We start from the raw sequence: 21,690 nt of genomic DNA, 5'->3' as shown, positions 1-21,690 counted from the left end.
TTCTTATCAGGAGGGAGCACTGCTGTGGGGCTCCAAGGTTTGACAGGGGAGCTGAGATAAAGAAAGGAGAGCAAAGATGGTGAAAATGTCCTTTCACAGGTCATCCAATTAATCACAATCATAACACAGACAAAGTGATCCCGAGGATACATTTTAGTCTACTGAACAGGATGCTATCCTTAATCGCTGTGCCCGAGAAAAAGACGAAAGCTTCAATTTGGAGAAAAATGTACCTAAAGTTGAGTTGTCGTGTATAGTAAACCTGGTCTGCAGTCTTGCCTAAGTAAATGCCATGAAAAAAATCCAACTTTCTTCAATGCAAATTATGTTGGAGACAAAGCACTAATTATTCAGTAACTCAAAGATGTCCCTAACACCACACTTGAACATATTTACTATAATTTGTTTTTATATTTAAATCTATAAACAAAGGTTACTAACTTTCTATTAAAAATACATGAAATATACGTATACTTTATAGTGAAAACTGTATACTTTTAGTTGAGTTAAACATTCTTGTCTTAAAGGAAACCAGGGAAGGAAATACTGGACCTACATAGAATTAACACTGGCATCTCTTAGACACAGTCCATGTGTAAGTCCTTCCTCTACAAATCACAAATTTTATGCAATTATCTTTCCTTGAGCCAACATGTTTTCCATCAAGAAAACATGGCAGATATAATGACCAAGCTCTCTTGACCATTATATATGGCAATCAGTTTTTCCAACCACCAAAATAGAGAATTCTTTAGAAATAATGTAAGGAACATTTTATAATTTGTTTAGTTCTCATTTTCAAATATACTGGAGTTAATTCATGTAGGCACTATAATGTAAGTTTTTCTCTCTTACTATTATTACTTGTTTTGATGTAATATTGTCCTCTGACTTAAGAAAATACCTAGATTAGATTTACTCATAATATAAGAGAATGTAAGCTACCGTGATGGGGTGTATTTCTGGACCCAACTGAAATATCAACACGGCAATCAACCTTACAAATATTTGTTTTAAGGGAATGCAGGAAATAAAAACAGGGAAAATAAGTCAACTTCAGGGAATAGATAGCATGGGCTATTTTAAAGGCAAAAAAAAAAAAAAAAAAAAAAAAACACCAGAAGTCAAGGAACAGAGATGTTCAGTTACTACTCAATCAGATTTCCCTTTTACAAGTCTACTTCAACTTTTCTCTTGATATTCTTTCTTTCTACAAACTTTTACCATTAAATTCATATGTTTAACATTTTTAGTCCTCAATTACCTTGGCTGAATAGTTGAAGAGCAAAAACCTCCTGCCCTTAGTGCTTTCTCAGAAGAAAGGCTACATGTATCACCAAGAATTTCCTCAGCTTTGCCATATTCCTAAAAGCAAATGTAGCAGTAGTAGCTGTCTGGATACAGTCAACAATTGGTAACTTCTAAGGCTGGTTAGCTATTCTGGGAGTGAAAATTGAAACAGAAATGAGGAAGATGAAAATGAGTGTCTTAATTGCTCTTTTTCACTTTAATTATTATTCTTGTTACTTTTGTGTGTGTGGTAATGAAGCTGTCAGGGATTGATTTTGGTGATGAATGCACAACTATGTAACGGCACTGTGAACAATCGAATGTATGCTCTGTTTTGTATGACTGCAAGGTATGTGAATGTATCTCAATAAAATGAATAAAAAAAAAAAAAGAAAATGAGTGTCTATCAGAAAAGACTCTGGCAGATTCAGGGACAGGCAGAAAAGCCCAGGATGTGTAATAAGGTGAGGAGAGTAAACTCAATGCTGCCAGAACAGCACCCGGCACAGAGCAGTCAAGGAGCAGCCCCAAGTGCAGACCAATTCCCGACTGCGGCTCATGCCCCAAGTACGGCTGAGCTCAGGCTTTCAGATCTCAGCACTGGGGTCAGCTCTAGGAGGGGCTAGGAAAGCACAGTGACCATACTTTATGGTATTTGCAGAGACACGGCCAACAACAGCCAGGGGACTGTTTACCAAAGTTGTTCTCCAGCACCACCCACAGAAACGCTTGTGGGAATCACTGCCAAAGCGTACATGGGAATCAAACAGAAGGAACTGAATTCAGCCATGTAAAACATGCCCCAGTCATTTCGTAAGCCCCATATCTTCACAGACAGATTTTGTGGAAGAAATGACTGCTTACAGAAAACAGAGACCCCAGGAATTAATCCAGCCACCAGGATGAAAGCAGACCGAAAAAAATATTAATTATTCCATTGTATAATTCACACTGGTGACTTACTCAGTCTAGGCTATAAGACATCTAGGGATAAAATTGCTGCTCAAAACTAGATATGGTTAAGGGAATGAAAAGAAAAGCCACAAACTGTGAGGAAATATTTTCAATCTAATAAATACTTACATATCTAATAAAGGAGTTGTATCCAATATATACAAAGAACTTTTAAAATCCAACAATAAGAAAACAAACAACCCAATTTAAAAATGGACAAAAAAAATCTCAAGAAACACCTAATCAAAAAAGTTATACAAATGGCAGATAAGCAAATGACAAGTTGCTCAATAGCTCGTATCCTTAGAGAATTGCAAATTAAAACAACAATGAGATTCCACTGTGTACCTATTAGAATGGCTAAAATCCAAAACACTGACAATACCAAATGTTGACAAGGAAGTGGGGCAACAGGAACTCCCATTCATTGCTGGTGGCAATGCAAAATGGTACAGATACTTTGGAGGACAGTTTGGCAGTTGGTACAAAACTAAACCTAGACTTACCCATGTGATCCAGCAATGACACTCCTAAGTATTTACCAAAATCAGTTGAAAACTTATGTCCACACAAAAACCTGCACACAAACATTTACAGCAGCTTTATTCATAATTGCCCAAAACTGGAAACAAATTGTCTTTCAGTAGGTGGACAGATAAACAAACTGTTCTGCACATCCATACTATGAAATATTATTTGGCCTTACAAAGAAATTAGCTCTCCAGCCACAAAAAGACATGGGGGAACCTTAATTGCATATTGCTAAGTGAAAGAAGTCAATCTGCAAAGGCTATCTACTGTATGGCTCCAACTATATGACATTCTAGAAAAGGAAAAACTATAGAGACAGTAAAAATAAGAGTTTGCAGGGATTCAGGAGAGGTGGGGGAGGATGAATAGGTGGACATAGGACTTTTAGGATAGTGAAACTATTCCAAGTGATGCTATCATGGTGGATACATGACATTGTGCATTTGTTAAAACCCATAGAACTGTGTAACAGAATGAACCCTAAGGTAAACTGCAAAAGTTAGTTGTTAATAATGTCTCAATATTGGTTCATCAATTGTAACACAAGTACCACAATAATGCAAGATGCTAACAATAGGGGAAACTCTGTACTGGGGAGGGAGGATATATGGGAACTCTTTGTACTTTCTATTCACTTTTTCTGTAAACCTAAAACTGCTCTAAAAAATAAAATCTATTAATGCAATTTAAAAACAAACAAACAAAACCACCAGATCTGGTTAAAGCCTGGGTGACTGAAGGCTGTGAAGAGGAAATATGGATCACCATAGAAGAGATCTAGAGTGTAAAAAAGGATTTACCAAATAAAAATATCAGAATGTTCTATACACCTGCACACCCAGACAGAGTTAAATGGTTAACATATGCTTTTGTATTTGCAAGAGATGTGAGACCCCAGGCTCTGCAGGGACTGCACAGAAACCTATACACCAAGGTAGTACCAGAAGCTGAAAACAGAGGAGCTCCAAAGGAGTCCAGTCTTCTTTAATCCACACTCTCAATGTGGAGCTTTGGGACTCAGGGTCTACTCAGCTGTGGCTCTTAATTCATGTCATTATAACAACTGCTTTGGTTTTCTCATCCTTTTACTACTTAACCTGTGATCCTTTACATTTCAGAGATCAATTATACACATCGCTGCTTTAGATTTCCCTCCAATTTCAGGGTTTAATCTGATGACTATGCTTACACATCTTTCACTGCCTTTATATTGCTGTAGAGTTGGGTTTTTCTTGTCACTCCATATAAACACACTCTCTTTCCCTAATTCCTCACTCTTCACCACCTGCTGGGAGCTAAGTTTGAAAACATCATACTCCACATTCTTTTTTAAGGTAGAGAAAGAGGAACACAGCAGCCGTGTTCACTGAACCAATGAGTTCACAGTGCCCAGCGACCATCTAAAATATAGACTGTAGCATCCATGAGGGTAAGGACTGTGATTGCTTTATAAACATTGGATATCCACTGGGTTAGTATCTGGCATGGAGTAGCAGGTCAATAACAATTTGCTGACAGATAGGAAGTAATATTTTTTTCTGAATTCCATTTTATTATCAAATTATTCTCTCTATTGGACAAGAGAAGGTTTGTAAATCATTAGAATCATGGTTTAAGGGGAACACAAAAGACAGGGTCCAAATCTCAAAAGGTCCCAAATTCATCCCAATAAACAATAATCCTCTCCTCTTCCACCACCTCCTCCTTCATTTCTTGAACTACTTGACAGGAATAATTCTAGGCTCTTTACCTACACTAACTAATTTATTCTTCATGTAAACCATATGAGGTAGCTATTATATTATTCTCATTTTACAGATAAGGGAGCAGCAGTTTCAATGACTGATAACCTGCCAATGGCTACAAAATTGCAAACCTAGGACTTGTACCTAGGCTATCTGACTGTAGAGATCAGCTCCTAGCCACCATGCTGCACTATCATCTGAAGCATAGCTGTTAAGAAGTCTAAGCGAAGGCTACGATGAATTCTATCCTGGCTATTCATTCAATAAATACTCATCAAATGTCTACAATATACCAGGTGCTGGAAATTTCCCATTAATAGCCACGAACACCATTCCATATACAGTCAACATCTCTGTTGCTTTCCTAGTGGCCCAAAGAGTAAGCATACTGAAACTGTTAGACAAGGAAACTCAGTGAGGGTGGGTTCTTTTTCCATATCATTATCTTTCAAACTTCCTTACAGAAAACAATCACCACTCCTCTGAGCATTACCTGGGACACTACCAAGAACCATTAAGGACTCTGCAGCTGCCTGGAATGGCACAGGTAGAGATCTGAATGGAAACAGGGAAATGAACAAAATGGTATCTGGAAGTTTCTTTCTGCTCTATTATTATTAGATTTAGGAGATGTATTGGCAAGTTTCCCATGCCCTACTTAACAGTCAAAAACGTGAACCATGCAGAGAGTGGAATATTCTTGGCCCTTCTCCCCCCCCCCCCCTTCCTTTGAGAAGGAAGGTCTTCAAGGGTGGAGAAGGTACGGTCACCCAGTTGTCCTCCACACGCCTTACACAGAGGGCAGGAGTGCAGGGTGGCATGGACCTCCAGGCAGAATTCCTGGTAAAAGGCAAGCTACTGAAGCATGCAGCCTTTGTGTCTTCTTTGACCTTCACCTTGCACAGGACCCACCCGTGCAGCCCAGGACAATCCCCTTCTCCCTGTGCTGCTGAATCAGCCACACTGGGATGGATCTGAAGGGAAATTTCAGCCTCCCCAGACATTTGGCCTATTCAGCAGCACGAAGGAAAAAGCAGTCCATTCAGTGGGGGAATAAAAATGAAGAGTTGGCTGAATAAAGGTGATAAAAATAGATTTTCCGACTCTAGGAAGATGAGGCATTTTGCTGGGGGGAATTCGTTTGGCTCTGTTTCAGCTTGGTTTTCAACCAGCCTCCTGAATTTGACTAAGGAAAATTTCCTTCCCTGAGATAACCAGTGCCATGAAGTGTTTAGCGTTCAGACAGGTCCGACAGGATTTTATTAGAGAATTTCTCAGAAATAACCTCCATTCCATCCCTGGTCAGCTGTAAAGACTGACTCAGAAGGACAAGGGCTAAGTGGTCTCGTCTTGGATAAGGAGCCCTTGAACCCAGACTCTGCCTTCCCTTTTTAAGAAATGGGGATTTTTTTTTTTTTTAGAAAGCAAAGGTAACTGTAGACACAAGAGCAGAATATGAGAGTGGTCTCAGGAAAAACAGCACCTTATATGCATGCAGTCACATTTCCCCTTTACATCATGTGCTGTTTAGTAACAGTGCACTGAGGGAATGAATCTTTAAAACACAGCAGAGTTACTTCAAATTCACAAACTTCTTCAACGCCCTCTTTATTTTGGCTGAACTAATGTGTCTATGTGTCCTCCGCCACACACCCCAAAAGAAAAAAAAATGCTTTCCTTAGAGAAAAAAAAAAAGGGCATAATTAAAAGCAACATGTGGTAAAAATTTCAGGGGATAAGGTAAATTCCACAGGAAAGCAATCTTGATATTATTTTAGCCATCCCATAAGTGCATAGAAAGCAACATTTTTTTTTCCAAGTGTTTCAATCAAAGTAGCTTCCTTCCTTTCCCACAGATACCCATAAACATGTATTTTTTTTTTTAAATTTACTCACCCCCACATGTCCTCATATCCACTTGAAACCATCATATCCACGCTGGAGAAGGGCAGGGCATCTTTCCGCGTGTGCTCCAAGAGGGAGCCCCAACAGAGCAGCCAAAACGCTCTACATTCCCTTTCCCCAAACAGTCCTCAGCACAGCAATCGTGCTGCTCTGACCAAGAGCAGGCTGCAGCAGCCTGAAATGCTGATGCTGGGAAAGAGAACTGACTTGAAGAGAGTGGGATTGCCACACCTATCGGGGAAGGAGGCGGAGAATTTTGTTCCCTTTGAGGAATAGACTCCCGAGAGGTACAACTGGCTGATTTAATGAGTCCAGAAAGCTTTGTGACAGCCCTGGCATGTAGTAGGAGGGTAATCCTATCAGTAAATCTGAATCTGGAACAGCCACCCAAGTGGGACATGAGAGACCAGAGTTCAAGTCCCAACTCTGGAACAAAGCAGCTGCAAGGCTCCAACCTTCCGAGTCTCCATTTCCCCATTTGTAAAATTAAAAAAATGGTGTTTAAAAATAAATTTCTAAACAGTTTCTAGTTCTCAAATTCTAAGGCCACCATAATAATTGTGGCCATAATAAATAATAAACACAATAATAAATAAGTTACAATTTATTGGAAACCTACTATGTACCACATTAAGCATTTTACATACACCATCTCATTTAATTCCACAATACTGAGACGAGATTTATCAACTCCATTTTACAGATGAGGCAACTGGTGGACCCACTCCATGAGTCCCCATGAAAATAAAAGATCATCATATCCCTTCAATGTTTTGAATTTAAATGGAGGCATTTCATCTTTGTGCCTGAAATTGAGATGACATCTGAGAATGGGATTTCTGCACTGTTAGGTGATTGATGTGTTTACAGTCCTGTTGGTATAATTCTGAGTCCTAGTATTTATGGTTATGGCTGTTCATGCTACTGCAAAATCTATTCCCCACCTGTTGTTTTTTATTAAACCTCCCTAAAGGACATGAAATATTTCTTTGTACGGATTCTAAAAACAGGATGCTGAAATATGCTAGCAGAAACGTGTAGATTTACCGTTTGGAATTTTCAAGTGCTATAAAACAGTGTTTACAACCAATTCATCATTTATAAAAGTTATTAAATGATATGCCAACTGTCTTCTTGGTATCCTGCCATTTATTGATACCAATACCTCAAATGGTAGGTGGACATTTAATGATCGTTAATAACTTCTGGTTTCCTTGCCTATTATATAGTTTTCTTGCATTATACTATATTTTATCTTTATCTTCTATCATCCTATATTTAAGTAAACTTTTAACTTCAGAACAGTGTTAGATTTACAGAAAATTGTAGAGTGCAGAGTTCCCATATAACTCACACCCCACGTTTTACTTTACTATGGTACATTTATCACAACTGACGAACAAACGTTGGAAAACTACTATCAATGAACTCCATGCTTTATTCAGATGTCATTAGTTTTTCTCTAATGTCCCTTTTCTGTTCCAGGATCCCATCCAGGTTGCCATATTACATTTAGTCTAAATGTCTACTTTTAGATGTACATTCACGTCTCTTCAGCTTTCTCTGGACTGTAACTGATCCTCAGACTATCCTTGTTTTTGATGACCCTGATAGTTTTGAGAAGTCCTGGTCAGGTGTTTTTGTAGAATGTCCCATAACTTGGATCTGTCTGTTTTTCTCATGGTTAGGCTGGGGTTATGGGTTTTTGAGGGGAAGGAAGACCACAGAAGTGAAGTAAGACTCTCATCATATCATATCAGTCTTCCTGTTTCTTTTTAATTGTAAGGAAAATGTTTAAAATAAGTCATCAATTAAAAGTTTAGGCTCAATAAATTTAAGTTTTAAAAGATAAATTAAATATCAAATTACTCACCCAGGAAGATAGCACTTTATATTGTGGAGAGAATGACAGAGAGGGAAACTAATTTTTGCATCCATTTTGAGATAAGAGTAGACCTAAGATTCTAGAAGAAAGCCAGCTAATTAGAACAAGAGGTGTCTAGCAAGTTCTTTTGAAATGCTTGCCAAGACAAACTTCCTACAAAAACAACCTCAGATGAAGGCACTTTTAGCACTACTGTTTTGCCCTAGCATGGTCTCACTCTTTCATATGATACTTTCCAATAATATTTGGTGGATTTTTTTCCTGCTGTCAAACATTAGGATCCCTACAAATCTGGGTTTGGGGTACATGCTAAAAACTAGTTCCACAAGAATTTCTTCTTTAGGTAAACCATGACTGTGAAAACAAGTAGTAAGCCTTAGGCTGAAATATGTAGTTCCTGCTATTATATATATATTTTCCCCACAGTTCCTAATTGAAGGTCAGTTCCTAAGTGAAAAAAAGTGAGGAACTGATGTAATGTCACAAACACTGCTAAATGCTGTTCAATGAAAGATAAAGAACAAGTGGTTGCTTTCATCCAAGAATGGCATTTTGTTTTTCAGGGACAGGAAGGAGAAGAATCTAGGAGAAAAAAAGTTTTGCAATGCTGCTACCTCCACACAGATGTGAAATAATTATGGAAAGAGGCTTGGAAAAATAATTTGTGGTGCATGAAGAGGATATTAGACTTCAGCTAGCAAGTCTAAGCATTCATAACACATGTGAATGAGAATTCACGTGCCTGGCTGGCTTACCACCCAGTACTGAGAGTAAAGTATCAAGGGGTTGAAGAGAGTAAAGAGGGCACAAGATTGGCTGGATACTGAATCTCCATGATCGTCAATTATATGAAGCTCTTTCTAATTCATGGTTTTCATATCTAAGTGCAACTGCTAATGACTTCTCCTGTGGTCTCAAACTTTTTTTCATCTTTCCCTCTCTCTTTCTCCCTCCCTGCCAATATAGACTAAACAATTCAAAGATGAGACTGCAATTTGAGAAGGAAAAACTTCAAAGATTGTAGTTACAGAAAAAGAAAGTATTTTTTTCATATATAGTTAATCATAAGGATTTAAATTCAAAATTATCCATTCATTAACGTAGTCCAATTCTTTATAACTTTTTTCCTGAGTTCCAAACCATGATTTCTACTTGTCTGCCAGACATCTGCACATCTCTTAGAGATGGGCCAACTCAGTATGTCCAAAAGAGAATTCATCTTTTCTCTTGGAATCTATTTCTCATTCCCCTGTTCCCAGGACTCCCATCAATGGCATCAAAATCCTCCAAGTTGCTCAAGTCCAAAATGTGGATGTCATCTCCTTAAGATTATTTTTCGTATTTCTCCAGTTCTAAGAGGCACACTCTTTTTCACCTCTGAAATAAAGAAGCATCTTTCCATCGCTAGTGTCTTAGCATTGTGTCATAATTTAATTCGCTTTTTTTTTCTGTCTTACTGATACTTAAAAAAAATGGTGTTTCTTATAATTGATGGCATACTGCGTTCAGTGAAAATTAAAAATCCTGTTTCCTCATCTCTACCTTCACTGCCTCCGCCAAGGTTTAGGTGGCCGTCCTCTCTTCCTTGGACTCCTTGCCACCTAACTGACTCCTGCTGCTGGTCTCTTCCCCAAATCTGCTTCTCACACGGCCACCAGAGTTATCTGGAACACAAGTGTCCCTTGTTTTCAGTGGTTCTTACAGCATACAAAGTGAGTATAAACACCTGCAACTATAATTTCTGGTCCCAACTTCTTACTCCTGGTCCATTTGCCACATTATTGATTTCTCTCAGGGATGCAAGGACCCTGGGCTCTAGCTGTTCTGTATGTAAATAATAGCCACTCCCAGCCTACACTCATGTTCTGGCTCACAATCTTTCTCATTCCACTTTCTTGAGGCTAGAATGCTCTTCCCCAAGTGCTAATAGTCTTTGCTATTTGTAGACACACTAATCAAATCCCATCTCTTCCAAAGTCCTTAATCTCAAATAAAAATTTCTTCCTTATTCTTCCTTGCATATTATACTTCCTTCACATTTCATAGTCTAGCTTATATTAGACTTTACTTTTATATTTGTCTTTTAGAAGATGAGTTCCTGAAAGGAAGGAATTATATTTTGAATCATAAGTTGATTCTCACTTGGAAGGCAAGAGAGAACATGCATCTCCTTTTGGTATATATCTGCAGAAGAAAATGGGAAACAAACCATGGATGATATGCAAGAAAGGGGGTCCAAGGAATACAATGCTATCTTTAAAATCTTATAACCATAAAGGACAATATTTTCAGCAGAAGAAGAAATATATATATGCCCTGATTTCTCATAGATTAATATGACAAATCCACTCACTGTGGTAGGTCATTCTGAATCATTCCCAATGATCCCTGCCTCCTGGTGTTCAAGCTCTTGTGTAATCCCCTCCCCTTGATTATAAGTTGGATCTAGTGACTTGCTTTTAATGAATAGACTATGGTCAGAAGTGATGAAGTGTCACTTCTGAGATTAGATTATACAGGACTGTGACTTCCAGTCACTTGTTCATACTTTCTCTCTCTCTCTGGTTCTTCTTGCTTGCTTGCTCTGATGAAACAAGTGGCCACATTGTGGGCTGCTCTGTGGAAAGGCCCACATGGCAGGGAAGTGAGGGAGACTTTGGCCAATAGCCTGCAAGGAACTGAATCCTACCAACATCCACATGTGTGAACTTGGAAGTGTATCTTTCCCCAACAACTCTTAAAATGACACCAGTTGATATCTTGATTGCAACCTTGTAAGAGATTCTGAAACAGAGGAACCAGATTCCTGACCAACAAACAATGAATAAAGTAATGTTTTTAGCCACTAGGTTTTGGGGTAATTTGTTACACAGCAATAGCTAACTAATACATTCACTAAACAAGAAAATCAGACAAGAGATAATAATCACAATCACAAGGTGGATAGGTGGGGGCAAGAGCTCTTATTCAGTTTAACTTGTTGGTCTGCTACAAGCATATGAGTGATGAACACCAAAAGCCAGCCTGCTGCGTGGGCACCAGCATTCCCTTCCACCCTGACCAACTCACTGTGGAGAATGGCTGTCACTGACTAATTTTTTTTAAATTCATTTTTATTGAGATATATTCATATACCATGCAGTCATACAAAACAAAGAGTACATTCAATTGTTTACAGTACCATTATATAGTTGTGCATTCATCACCAAAACTAATTTTTGACATTTTCATTACCATGCACACAAAAATAATAAGAATGAAAATTAAAGTGAAAAAGAACAATTAAAGTAAAAAAGAACACTGGGTGCCTTTTTTTTTCTTCCCCCATTTTTCCACTCATCCATCCATAAACTAGACAGAGGGGAGTGTGGTCCATATGGCTTTCCCAATCACATTGTCACTCCTCATAAGCTACATTTTTATACAATCATCTTCAAGATTCATGGGTTCTGGGTTGTAGTTTGATAGTTTCAGGTATTTACTGGTAGCTATTCCAATTCATTAGAACCTAAAAACCTATATTGTGTGTAAGAGTGCCCACCAGAGTGACCTCTCGGCTCCTTTTGGATTCTCTCTGCCACTGAAGCTTATTTCATTTCCTTTCACATCCCCCTTCTGGTCAAGAAGATGTTCTCCCTCCCATGATGCCGGGTCTACATTCCTCCCCGGGAGTCACATTCCATGTTGCCAGGGAGATTCACTCCCCTGGGTGACTGACTAACTTTTATCTTTGTCCTCATTGTGTGGCCAAGTCTTTTAGTCTAGGTTATTAATAAACTGTATTCTCAGTTCCCAAGAGTGATAGGTTTAGTGGGAAATAAACCTAGATAGTTACCTTAGATCAGGAAGAGTCTTAGATGCCTTTTTGAGGTTCTTGGATTTTATTTCATGTTGGGGATTAAATCATGTACCCCACAAAAAATAGGTTCAAATCTTCATCTGCATTTCTGTGGGTGTAAACCCATTTGTAAACAGGACCTTTGAAGATGCAATTAATTAAGGTGTGGCCAAATTGAATCAGGATGTGTCTTAATCTGTATGACTAGAGACCTTAAAAACGGGAAAGTCAGATGCAGTCAAACAGAAGTCAGAAGAAGCCAGAAGCCAGAATAAGTCAGAGAGGAGAGGGGAATTGCCATATCATGGAGGACGGCCATCGCCAGAACATTACTGACCCCAGGAGAAAGCACGGCCTTGCCAACATTTTTATACTGGACTTCTAGCCTTCAAAACCATGAGACAGTGAATGCTTGTGGTGTAAGCCAACCCATTGCGTAATATTTGTCACAGTCACTCTGGCAAACTAAGATTTCCATACTCAGTGGGAGCCCTGTAAAGTTATTTGGGAAAGTGAGGGACAAGTGACGATCTGTACCTTTAGATGCTGACTCTGGAGGCTGTTACAACTAGCAGCATACAGGCCATATTGACTTGGGCAGCATTAAATAACACTAAGAACCTCTTAAGCTCATATTCCACCATTCAGCTGAATGCAGGGTTGAGTGTTCCAAAGATCCTTGTGTCGTGTTTTTCCCTACAGTCTATGCTCTTTTATGTTTAAACCTACTAATGCTGACCATCATCCCCTACTTTGGCTTGGCTTTGGCACCAAATCTGCGACTGGCAAATTGAGCATTCCTTCTGTGTATGGTGTGGGAACATAACTGAGGCTTCTTTTACTGAGCCATTGATGAAGATAAAGGAAAGTGTGTCATTAAATTCAATTTTGGCTGCTAGACTTCACAAGGTCTATTCATTTCCTTCAGTGTAATCTGCCTCCTTAACACAGAACATCACTTAGCTACCAGTTTTCAGCTGTTTCCCAAAGAAGAGCACGACCACCTCCTGAGATCCCTGGTCATACCAGAAAGCCACCACAAAGAGCAGAGTGTGGCAGGAAAAATATCCTAGGGCAGGAGTATTCAAAGTCTCTCCTCCTCCCCTGCCAGGAAGGAGAATTCTGTCTGCCTGTTCCTTAGTCTTTGTTTTTCACAATCAGGATCGTGGGTAAAAGAAGAATTGGAAGAAGCTACGTCTAGCTGGGTTGATTTGTACTGGAAAAGGCTGAGGGTTAGTAAGAGCAGAGAAAGGGATAAGAGCCAAGAAAGACAAGCACTAGCACACTCTGAGTCTGGAAGGTTTTAGGTAGCTGGGGGGAGCTGGCTAGAGTGTTATGAGTGTATGATTGTGTGTAAATACAGAGAGAGAGAGAAAAGAGAGGATTTTAGGAAGTTTTAGTGCATAGTATAAATGGAATCCCTCTATGAAATTTTTTAAAGGCTTCATTAAAGATTTCAAATGCCTATTATCATGCGTTGACGGACAGGTGTTGCATTGACTGATGAGATGGCAGTTTGATTTTCAGGGGTTATAGTAGAAATATTACATTGAGCAATCCCTTTTAAAACAGATCCCTGTCTCAATTTGCTTAAATTAATATACCTTAAATGAGGGGTGAGAGGTTATCTTCTACAAACATACGACACTTCCTTGATTCAAGGAGAACTAAATTGTATGGTATGAGGCCTAGTGGAGATAGTGTGATACAGTGGGAAAGTCATGGACTCAGGAGTTGGCCAAACCCAGATTCAAACCCCAATTCTGCTTCTTATTAATGGGAAAGGTGGTAACTTACTTCTCTGTGCCTTGTTTTCCCAAAATATAGTGAGCATAGAGCAATACTACATCACAGGCCTATTGTAAAGATCGAGAAGGGTAATCTGGCATTGTGCCTGGTACACGGTAGGTATTTTAAAAAGTGGTGGTGATCGTCTTTGTGCCTCATTCCTCTGACTGCCCTCTTTGCCGGTTCTGCCTCTCTCCCAGCCTAAAATACCAGCTTTAACTTGAAGAGAGACAGGGGCACAAAACAGAACTTTGTTCGGTTTTTCTGAGGTAACGATAAGAAAACCTGTTGAAGGGCAGGTAAATGTTCTAGAAATTCTAAAGGAAGTATAAACCTAAAACATAAGACACTGATACAGATGAGCTGAGGCACAATAGCTAATCTCCACTTAGGATTTGCAGAACACCTCCTCTTGGCAGGCAGATACCCGAAACACCTGGGACCCAAATTTATTGCACTGTCATCTTCTTAAAATATGAAGTTTACATAAGGGCTTTTCACTCCTGCTACTCAGCTTTCAACAGTTTCATATGTCTATCCTTTTGTCCAAAACATTAATAATTTTAATCTTCTCATAATATGGAAATCTCGACAACCCTTTCATCATTTCTCCTACTCCGACCTCCCTCAGATAATGAAATGTCAACTGTTCTGGTATTGGTTACAAAAGACAAAGCAGAAACCTTTTGAAAGCTTCCTAAAGTCCACAGAGTTTATGGAAACTTACATTTTTATCCATTTCAGGAAGCTCAGCTCTAAGCATATTTGAAACCCTATCTTTTGATTATAGAAAAATGCTTCCCTTTTCCAAAGAATAAGTTTTTGAGTGAGTTAGGGTTACTAGGTGGTAGAATAAATCTACCAGTTACATTCCTGCTATATCCCAGCACACTTCAGCTAGAGTCAAATTTCCACCATTCATCAGGCTAAGAGAAGTTCCGTGAAACTCACGGATAGAGCTACAGAAGATATTTTGAAGGCACTGGCCAAAAGGAAGAAAAAAGAGGTGAACTTAAAGTGAGTCTTTGCCTTTTCCTCCTTCTCACGAGAGGTAAAATAATCTGTCATTAACATGTGATCCATCTTCAACTGGGAACACGTTTGATATGTAGCACAGCCAAGGAGAAACATGGCCTGGGCTTGGGATCCACCTTGGGCAAATAAGTTTCCCTTAATGGACCCACATGTCCTCATCTATAAAACAAATATTTCTATAATGTCCTTCCATCTATAAAATGCTCTTTTTTGTAGGATCATTTTCATCCTCATGGATTCCTATGCAAGATCAAGCAAATCTTCCACAGTAGGTCTAGGAAGGTTCAGCATTCAAGGGCAGGATCCCCAGATATCATCCATTTTCAGTTTTCCTTCACATGTGTGCACAAACACACATACACACTCATAGACAGCAGCTGTCCCACTCTAAGTCTGGACAAGAAAAAGCTTAATTCCAAAACTCCTAACATAAGCAAGGATTTTATACATTTACGTCTTTTGCAACAAAGTCTAATGTTCTTGTGATGAAACCAAATGATCTCTAATGACCGCTGACTTGAGTTTCAGGATGTGGCTTGATTGTGCAATACTGACGAACTGGCAGCCTGGAGGGCAGAATTTTAAAAAGTCTTTGGAATGCCAAGACCTAAATTTGAGGTCTTTCTCTCTGGAAACAGCTAACAGTATCACTAACACCTAAAAAAGAATGCAAGCATCTGCAGGCAGTCACCACACTGCTTCATATGTCAGCGATTGTTCCAGAAGAAACACAGACCTTGATCCAGGGTCTTTGCTTTCTTGCCAGGAAATGGTTTTCAACTACTTTGTTTTAACACCTTCACCCCTGAATTCTTTGTAACCACAGCTCAAGACTCAGGGGCTAAATGCACCTATTCATTCCTTTGTAAATCTACATGTGTTTATAATTGGGGACTGCTATGCGAAAACACACTTTTCTGTTTATCTTCAAGTCAAGCAGCTGGGCCATCTTAATGGAGTGGTTTCTCAACACCAGGCCATTTGGACATTACAGGCATGGACTGCAGTCATGGAAAACCCTCTGGCCACGTTTCTCCCATCCCTGTGGCCCCTGCTACTGCTGGCTCCCTGCTCAATAGATAGCCAGGGCCTGTGAACCCCTGCACAAAGTAAAAGTTGGCCTAGAAACCTGTAGCTGACTTGACAGATTTACCATTTGTCCTTTCCTGAGTGTCAGGAACATCAGGAGGAAGAAGTTACCATGGGAAAAATATGCTCACACAAAAAGCCTGCATTATACTGCCCAAAGCCTCGGCCTTCTCCAAATCTCTACTTATTTGATGTGAAAAGAAAAGAAAAGAAAAAGATAAGATAATTAATTTTTTATCCTAAACTTCTTATTTTGAAAAATTTCAAACCTACCAAAAGTTGCAATGTACAATGACACCTACATACTCTTTCCCTAGATCCAACACTATGCCACATTTTCTTTCTCTCTCTCACCATCTGTGTGCATGTAAAATTATACATAATATACAGATAGTTTTTGCTGAACAATTAGAGAATTTGTTGTACCCATCAAGACATGTCTAAATACTCCAGCATGTATCTTCTCCTAAAACAAAGGTATTCTCCTAGATACACAGGACAGTTATTATGCTCAGGAAATTAAATTCTGCAAGTATACTATTATCCAATATTCAGTCTATATTCAAATTTCTCCAATTGTCCCAAAAATATCTACTATAGTTATTTTTTTCTCAATGAAGGATCAAAGCAAGAATCACACATTGAATTTGGCTGCTATATCTCCTTAGTCACCTTTAATCTAAAACAGTTTTTCAGCATTTTGCAGATGGAGAATGTTTAATGCCCTTGACAATATTAAAGAGTGCAGGCCAGTTATTTTGCAGTATGTCCCTCAATTTGGAGTTGTCTGATTGTTTTCTCAGAATTGGGTTTAGGCTAAATATGTTGGCGGGCATTCTATCACACTAATGTGACTTCTCAGTGCACTGTGAAGACACCTGATCTCATTTGGTAAGTCTGACCATGGCCTATTAACTGCTTAAAGCCAGGGTCTCAACCATCTACACTCCTTTAATTTCAAACTAACAACAGTTATTCAAAATTTTACTCCTCAGAGCAAATTTCAACACAGTTGAATTTTATTTCTCTGTTTCTCTTATTTTCTCCTATACCAGGAGATGCTCTGTGTTCTGTAATAAAATATTATAGGCCATCAACACTAAAGGCCTCACAACAGAGGTGGTTTTTGTGTTGGGTCTTGATAAATGAATCAGTTTTGTCAGGAAGAGCAGGATGAGGTTATATATAAATAAGAAGTATCCTGAGAAAAGGCATCAAACCATGAGTGTGAATCGTGTCGGGGAACTGCAAGCTGCTTGCAACAGTCCAGCCAAGGCTGGCCTCCTCCAGGGCAATGGCCAAGGAAATGCAGACAAGTGGAGAGACTGGGAAAAGTTGCCAAAGCTAAACTAGGGCAACTGCATGTCCATGATGCCTTTACTGACATTGGGAAATAGGTGGAGGGGATGTGGTCATTTAAGTCTGACTCGAGACGCAGGTAGGACATCCAGATGGAGAGGTCCAATAGGCAGAGCTATAGGCCTGGAGTTCAGGAGAGAGGAATTGGCTAGAAATGATGATTTGGGGGTTATGAAGAGTTCAAGTCATGAAGGCAGACAGGAAGATGAGTGAAGTAAGGGAACGGACAATAGGCTTGAGGAGCAAAAACTGGCAGAACACCAACACAACTGGGGGCGGGTGGGGGTTTCTGTTTTCTGCCAGGACCCCAACTAGTGCACTGGTTTTTGGAAATGTTGATTTACAGGGAACTGGGGGACAGGAAGATGGTTTGACCAGATTTGTAGATTCAGGAATTGTTAGTGAATAGGCAGTAATCGACTATTTATGAAAGCATTTTTGTGGACTAAAGATAATGAATTGGTAAAGATGATATAAGTGACATAGGATGATGGTAAGTGGAGAAGTGTTAGTTGGAAAGGATCAAGAAAAAGATAAAGAAGAAAAGGATAAAGTGTCATTTGTCATGTACGTTGTTATTTAACGTGAAAAGAAAGGAAATTCAAATGAAAAAGGGAAACAGAGGCATAGATGTCAAGCATGTAAATAGGGGGAGAACAACTGAGTCCTCCTGGCTTTCTTGCATCAAATGACCTGCCCACTCCAAAGTAGAGGCAATATGTAAAGAATATTCGACTTGCAGCAATAAATAATATGAAGATAAATCAAGTGTCCCAAACTCTTAATTTTACTAAGATTATTTATGATTCACATTTTCAAAAAATTATTTATGATTCATATTTTCAAAAAAGAGTTTCAAAACTCTTTTTTCTTCAGCTGCTGGACTTGGAGCCCCTTTCTAAGGCTCACATGAATTTCACCGGGGTCTTCCTTGACTTTCACTGGGGTCTTCCTTGACTTTATCCAGGAAGTCATTAAATCCTGGAGCTCCAAAGTCAAGGGATGCCACAGGTTGGGGAACCGAACAAGTATTTGTCAGGATCATTAAGATCATGGCTTTAACATTTGGAAGAAATGGATATGATTAAGGTTTTAAACAAAGAATCAATTGATATATGCACATATCAACATATAATATATAATGTACATATATTAATTATTTACTTATTTAAACATTATTCAAATCTCTTCCTTCCATCCTTCATTCCTGCATTGTTTGTTTCTTTCTTTGTTTATTTAACTTATATTTTTATATGATTCTGACAAATGAAATCAGAAGGATTTTTAATGACTAATCACTACCTCATAATTAACCAGTATGGGAAATAAAATGCATCCACAGAAATAACAATTAAAATAAAGAAAACACCCATTTCATTTCAACTTACTGAAACCATGCAGCTTGTCACCATGACCCACACAGTTCTCAAACACAAACGATTGTCTGTCACATCTAATTTCATTTAGTCATTGTGATGCAGCTAAGAAACTTTTTAACCACAATCAAGAGCTACGTAGGATCTTGCCTAAATTCTTGACATATTTCTTATTGTTTTCTTCAAGGCCACATGCACAAAAGGCAGTCACAATGGAAGCAGTCAGTGACTCGTTGCCAGGCCACATGCATTCTCAGCTTTGTGTGTGTGTGTGTGTGTGTGTACATATGTGTACATATGTAGGTGTGCCCAGTTCTTTCAAGAACAAAGAGTAGTTAGTTGTCTTCTTGATCTTCAACCTTCTTCCTTCTGTTCCACAAGACGCAACCTCATTTAAAGCAATTAAAATTAGTTGCCAAGAATAACGAAACCTATCAATGCATGGGAAAAAAAAAAAGCAACCCTGCTTCTCATCACATGTGAACAAATGAGTTTTATTTGTTTTACCTGGGTAGGTTCAGCTCCAGAAAGCATTAGGATCACCTTAGAACCTCACGTGTCTTTAAAATAGTTAGTCTACAAAGTAACGTTTAAATACAAAGTAGATTTTTAAGACGGACATCAGCTGCCTGTTAATGTGCTGCCTGTTAATCATGAAATTCTCTTTCTTTCTAACTCCCGTCTTCTCCATTCTAGAGGAATGCAGTGAAGAACTAAAATGAGAAAACTATAATTACAGTCACATTCCTCCCCTGGGGTCAACCTAATTATCAGCCTCTCACCCCAAAACAAATTTGCTTTTTTAAGAAGGAAAGTCCTTATCACTTATGGGAAAAATAAAAACAAAGATTAAGATGCCATTTAGGCATCACTGCAATCTTTCATTTTTAAGTGACCTCTTAGTTTAATGGATTCAATGCATTCTCATTCAAGTGGAATATATATTGAAGGAAAGAACTGTAATAAATGATACTGTCGTGACCCTTAGGTTAGAGCAAAGGAATGTTGGAAAATAAATCTCTATTCTGGATACTCACCAATCCTGCGATGGGGGTAGGCAATCTATTGATCTTTTTAACAAGTCCTGGCTTTATAGCATTCAGCAACCTGTCATGGAAAAGGCAGAATGTCATGTGAGACATAAAGCAAGATGGATCACACAAATCACCTTTATCTAGGGCTTCGGCTAAATTGCTGAAAAGGAAAAGCAGTGAATTTAAAGCATCTAGTAAATCTCAATAATCTATGAGCCTTCATGCAAACAATTGAAAAGTTTTGCCAACATCAAGTTTGTGCAAGGTAGGTGAAGCTTTAGAGTTTGCGAATGTTGGAAGAAGAAACGATGGAGCCTGGGAGATCTTCCAGATAAAGGACAAGGTTGTAAGCTGGAGAGGGACTGGGAGGGAGCTGTCTAGGATTGGGGACAGGTATTATTGTGCAGGTAAGGTGTGTTCACAGTTTTCCTGGCTAAGGTAGGGCTCTCTCTAAGGATTCACTAAGTCCAGAGATCATCTATCCTTCCAAGGGTTTTGCCAAAATTAATTCTACTTCCGCTCTTTGAGGTGAGTGGCTTGTTAAATGTGGTTGACTTTCACTTAAGAAAGGGAAGAATATGTTTAGCAAAAGGTTAACCAGTCATGTCAAGAAGATTTTAAACAAGGTTGACCACAATTCCCTAGGTACAGGAGATATTTGAGGAAACGATTTTCCAGGGTAAAGGTTGAAATCATGTAAAAATGGTAATAGAAGTAAGGGAATGCAAGAGAAACAACTCTAACCATTTGCCTTTAGGAAATAGCACTTCAGAGTAAATTCAGAGGAACAGGGAAGACAACCTGTAAAACTAAAATATGGTTAGCAGCAGGCTAATGCGGTGGAATGGAGAATCTGCAAAACAGATTATTATAAAGGAATGATTGAAGGTAAGGGGGTGTAGACCAGAAGAATTTGCCCCTCTATTTAGGAATCACAGGAGAGGCAATTAGGTAAATTATCTCACGGTATGCAGTGTAAGAAGAAACAAGGCAGGAGTTTATTATAATTTAAGGGTCAACAAACTGCAACCTGTGGGCCAAATCTGATCCAACACCTGATTTGGTAAATAAAGTTTTACTGGAACACAGCCATGCCCATTCATTTATACATTGTTTATGGCTGCTTTGTGATGCAATAGCCGAGCTGAATGGTACAACAGAAACTACATGGCCCACAAAGCATGGAAATTTCACAACCTGGCCCTTTACAGAAAAAGTTTGCCAAACCCTGTTATAATTTATCCAATCCAGGAACATAGTAAATTCTGGAGAAACCTAACCTATGCTTGATAGAGTTCTATAGCTCGGTAACAAAAACCTGATTAAAATAGTTTTAATATGTAATCTTGAATTTAGCCTGTAGTTGACTTTCACACCTCTGTGTATTAACATATTGAGAAATATCCCTGCAGTGGTTACGGCTGTCACTTCAGGGCATGCCATTTTGCACCAAGGCTTCCTTGCCTGTTTTCAGTCACTTTCAGTGCTGTTCCAACATGCTGCCACCAATTGGTGCCACTCTATTGGGCATGTACCTTTTCCCCACTGAGGTGCAAGATAGCTGCTCTTTTCATGAACCCACTTAGCTTCAACCATGAATTTAATAATTTTTAAAAATGCTTCTCTGACCTTATTTTGGAATTATTGGTTTTCCAAGCTGGAAAGCCACATGTTCACTATACCCATCTTACAGCTGAGAAAACTGACTCCTGATAGTGTTGAGTAATTTCCCCAGAGCTGATGAGGGGCCCAGTCAGGCCCAGAATCCGAGTTTCTGGATCAGTGGTCTTTCTCAGGTAGTACTAATATCCTATAACTTGTGGTTTAAAATAAACAGATAGACATGATGCATCCCAAGCAA

At 38.9% G+C, this 21,690-nt stretch overlaps 1 protein-coding gene across 18 annotated transcripts in view; it reads right to left on the bottom strand.

The window, feature by feature from the left end:
- The window catches only part of LIMCH1 (LIM and calponin homology domains 1), a 354,085-nt gene that overhangs the window by 160,445 nt on the left and 171,950 nt on the right, over positions 1 to 21,690 (bottom strand). For all 18 annotated transcript variants that reach the window (XM_037829692.1, XM_037829674.1, XM_037829678.1 and 15 more), the window contains exon 3: positions 19,833 to 19,902. In XM_037829692.1, the coding sequence (XP_037685620.1) occupies positions 19,833 to 19,902 (70 nt within the window). The remainder of the gene's footprint in view (positions 1 to 19,832; positions 19,903 to 21,690) is intronic.

This window comes from Choloepus didactylus, chromosome 3 (assembly GCF_015220235.1).
Source record: "Choloepus didactylus isolate mChoDid1 chromosome 3, mChoDid1.pri, whole genome shotgun sequence".
Taxonomy (NCBI): Eukaryota; Metazoa; Chordata; class Mammalia; order Pilosa; family Megalonychidae; genus Choloepus; species Choloepus didactylus.
The sequence above is the reverse complement of the archived record's forward strand: the minus strand, read 5'-3'. Positions and strand labels throughout refer to the sequence as shown.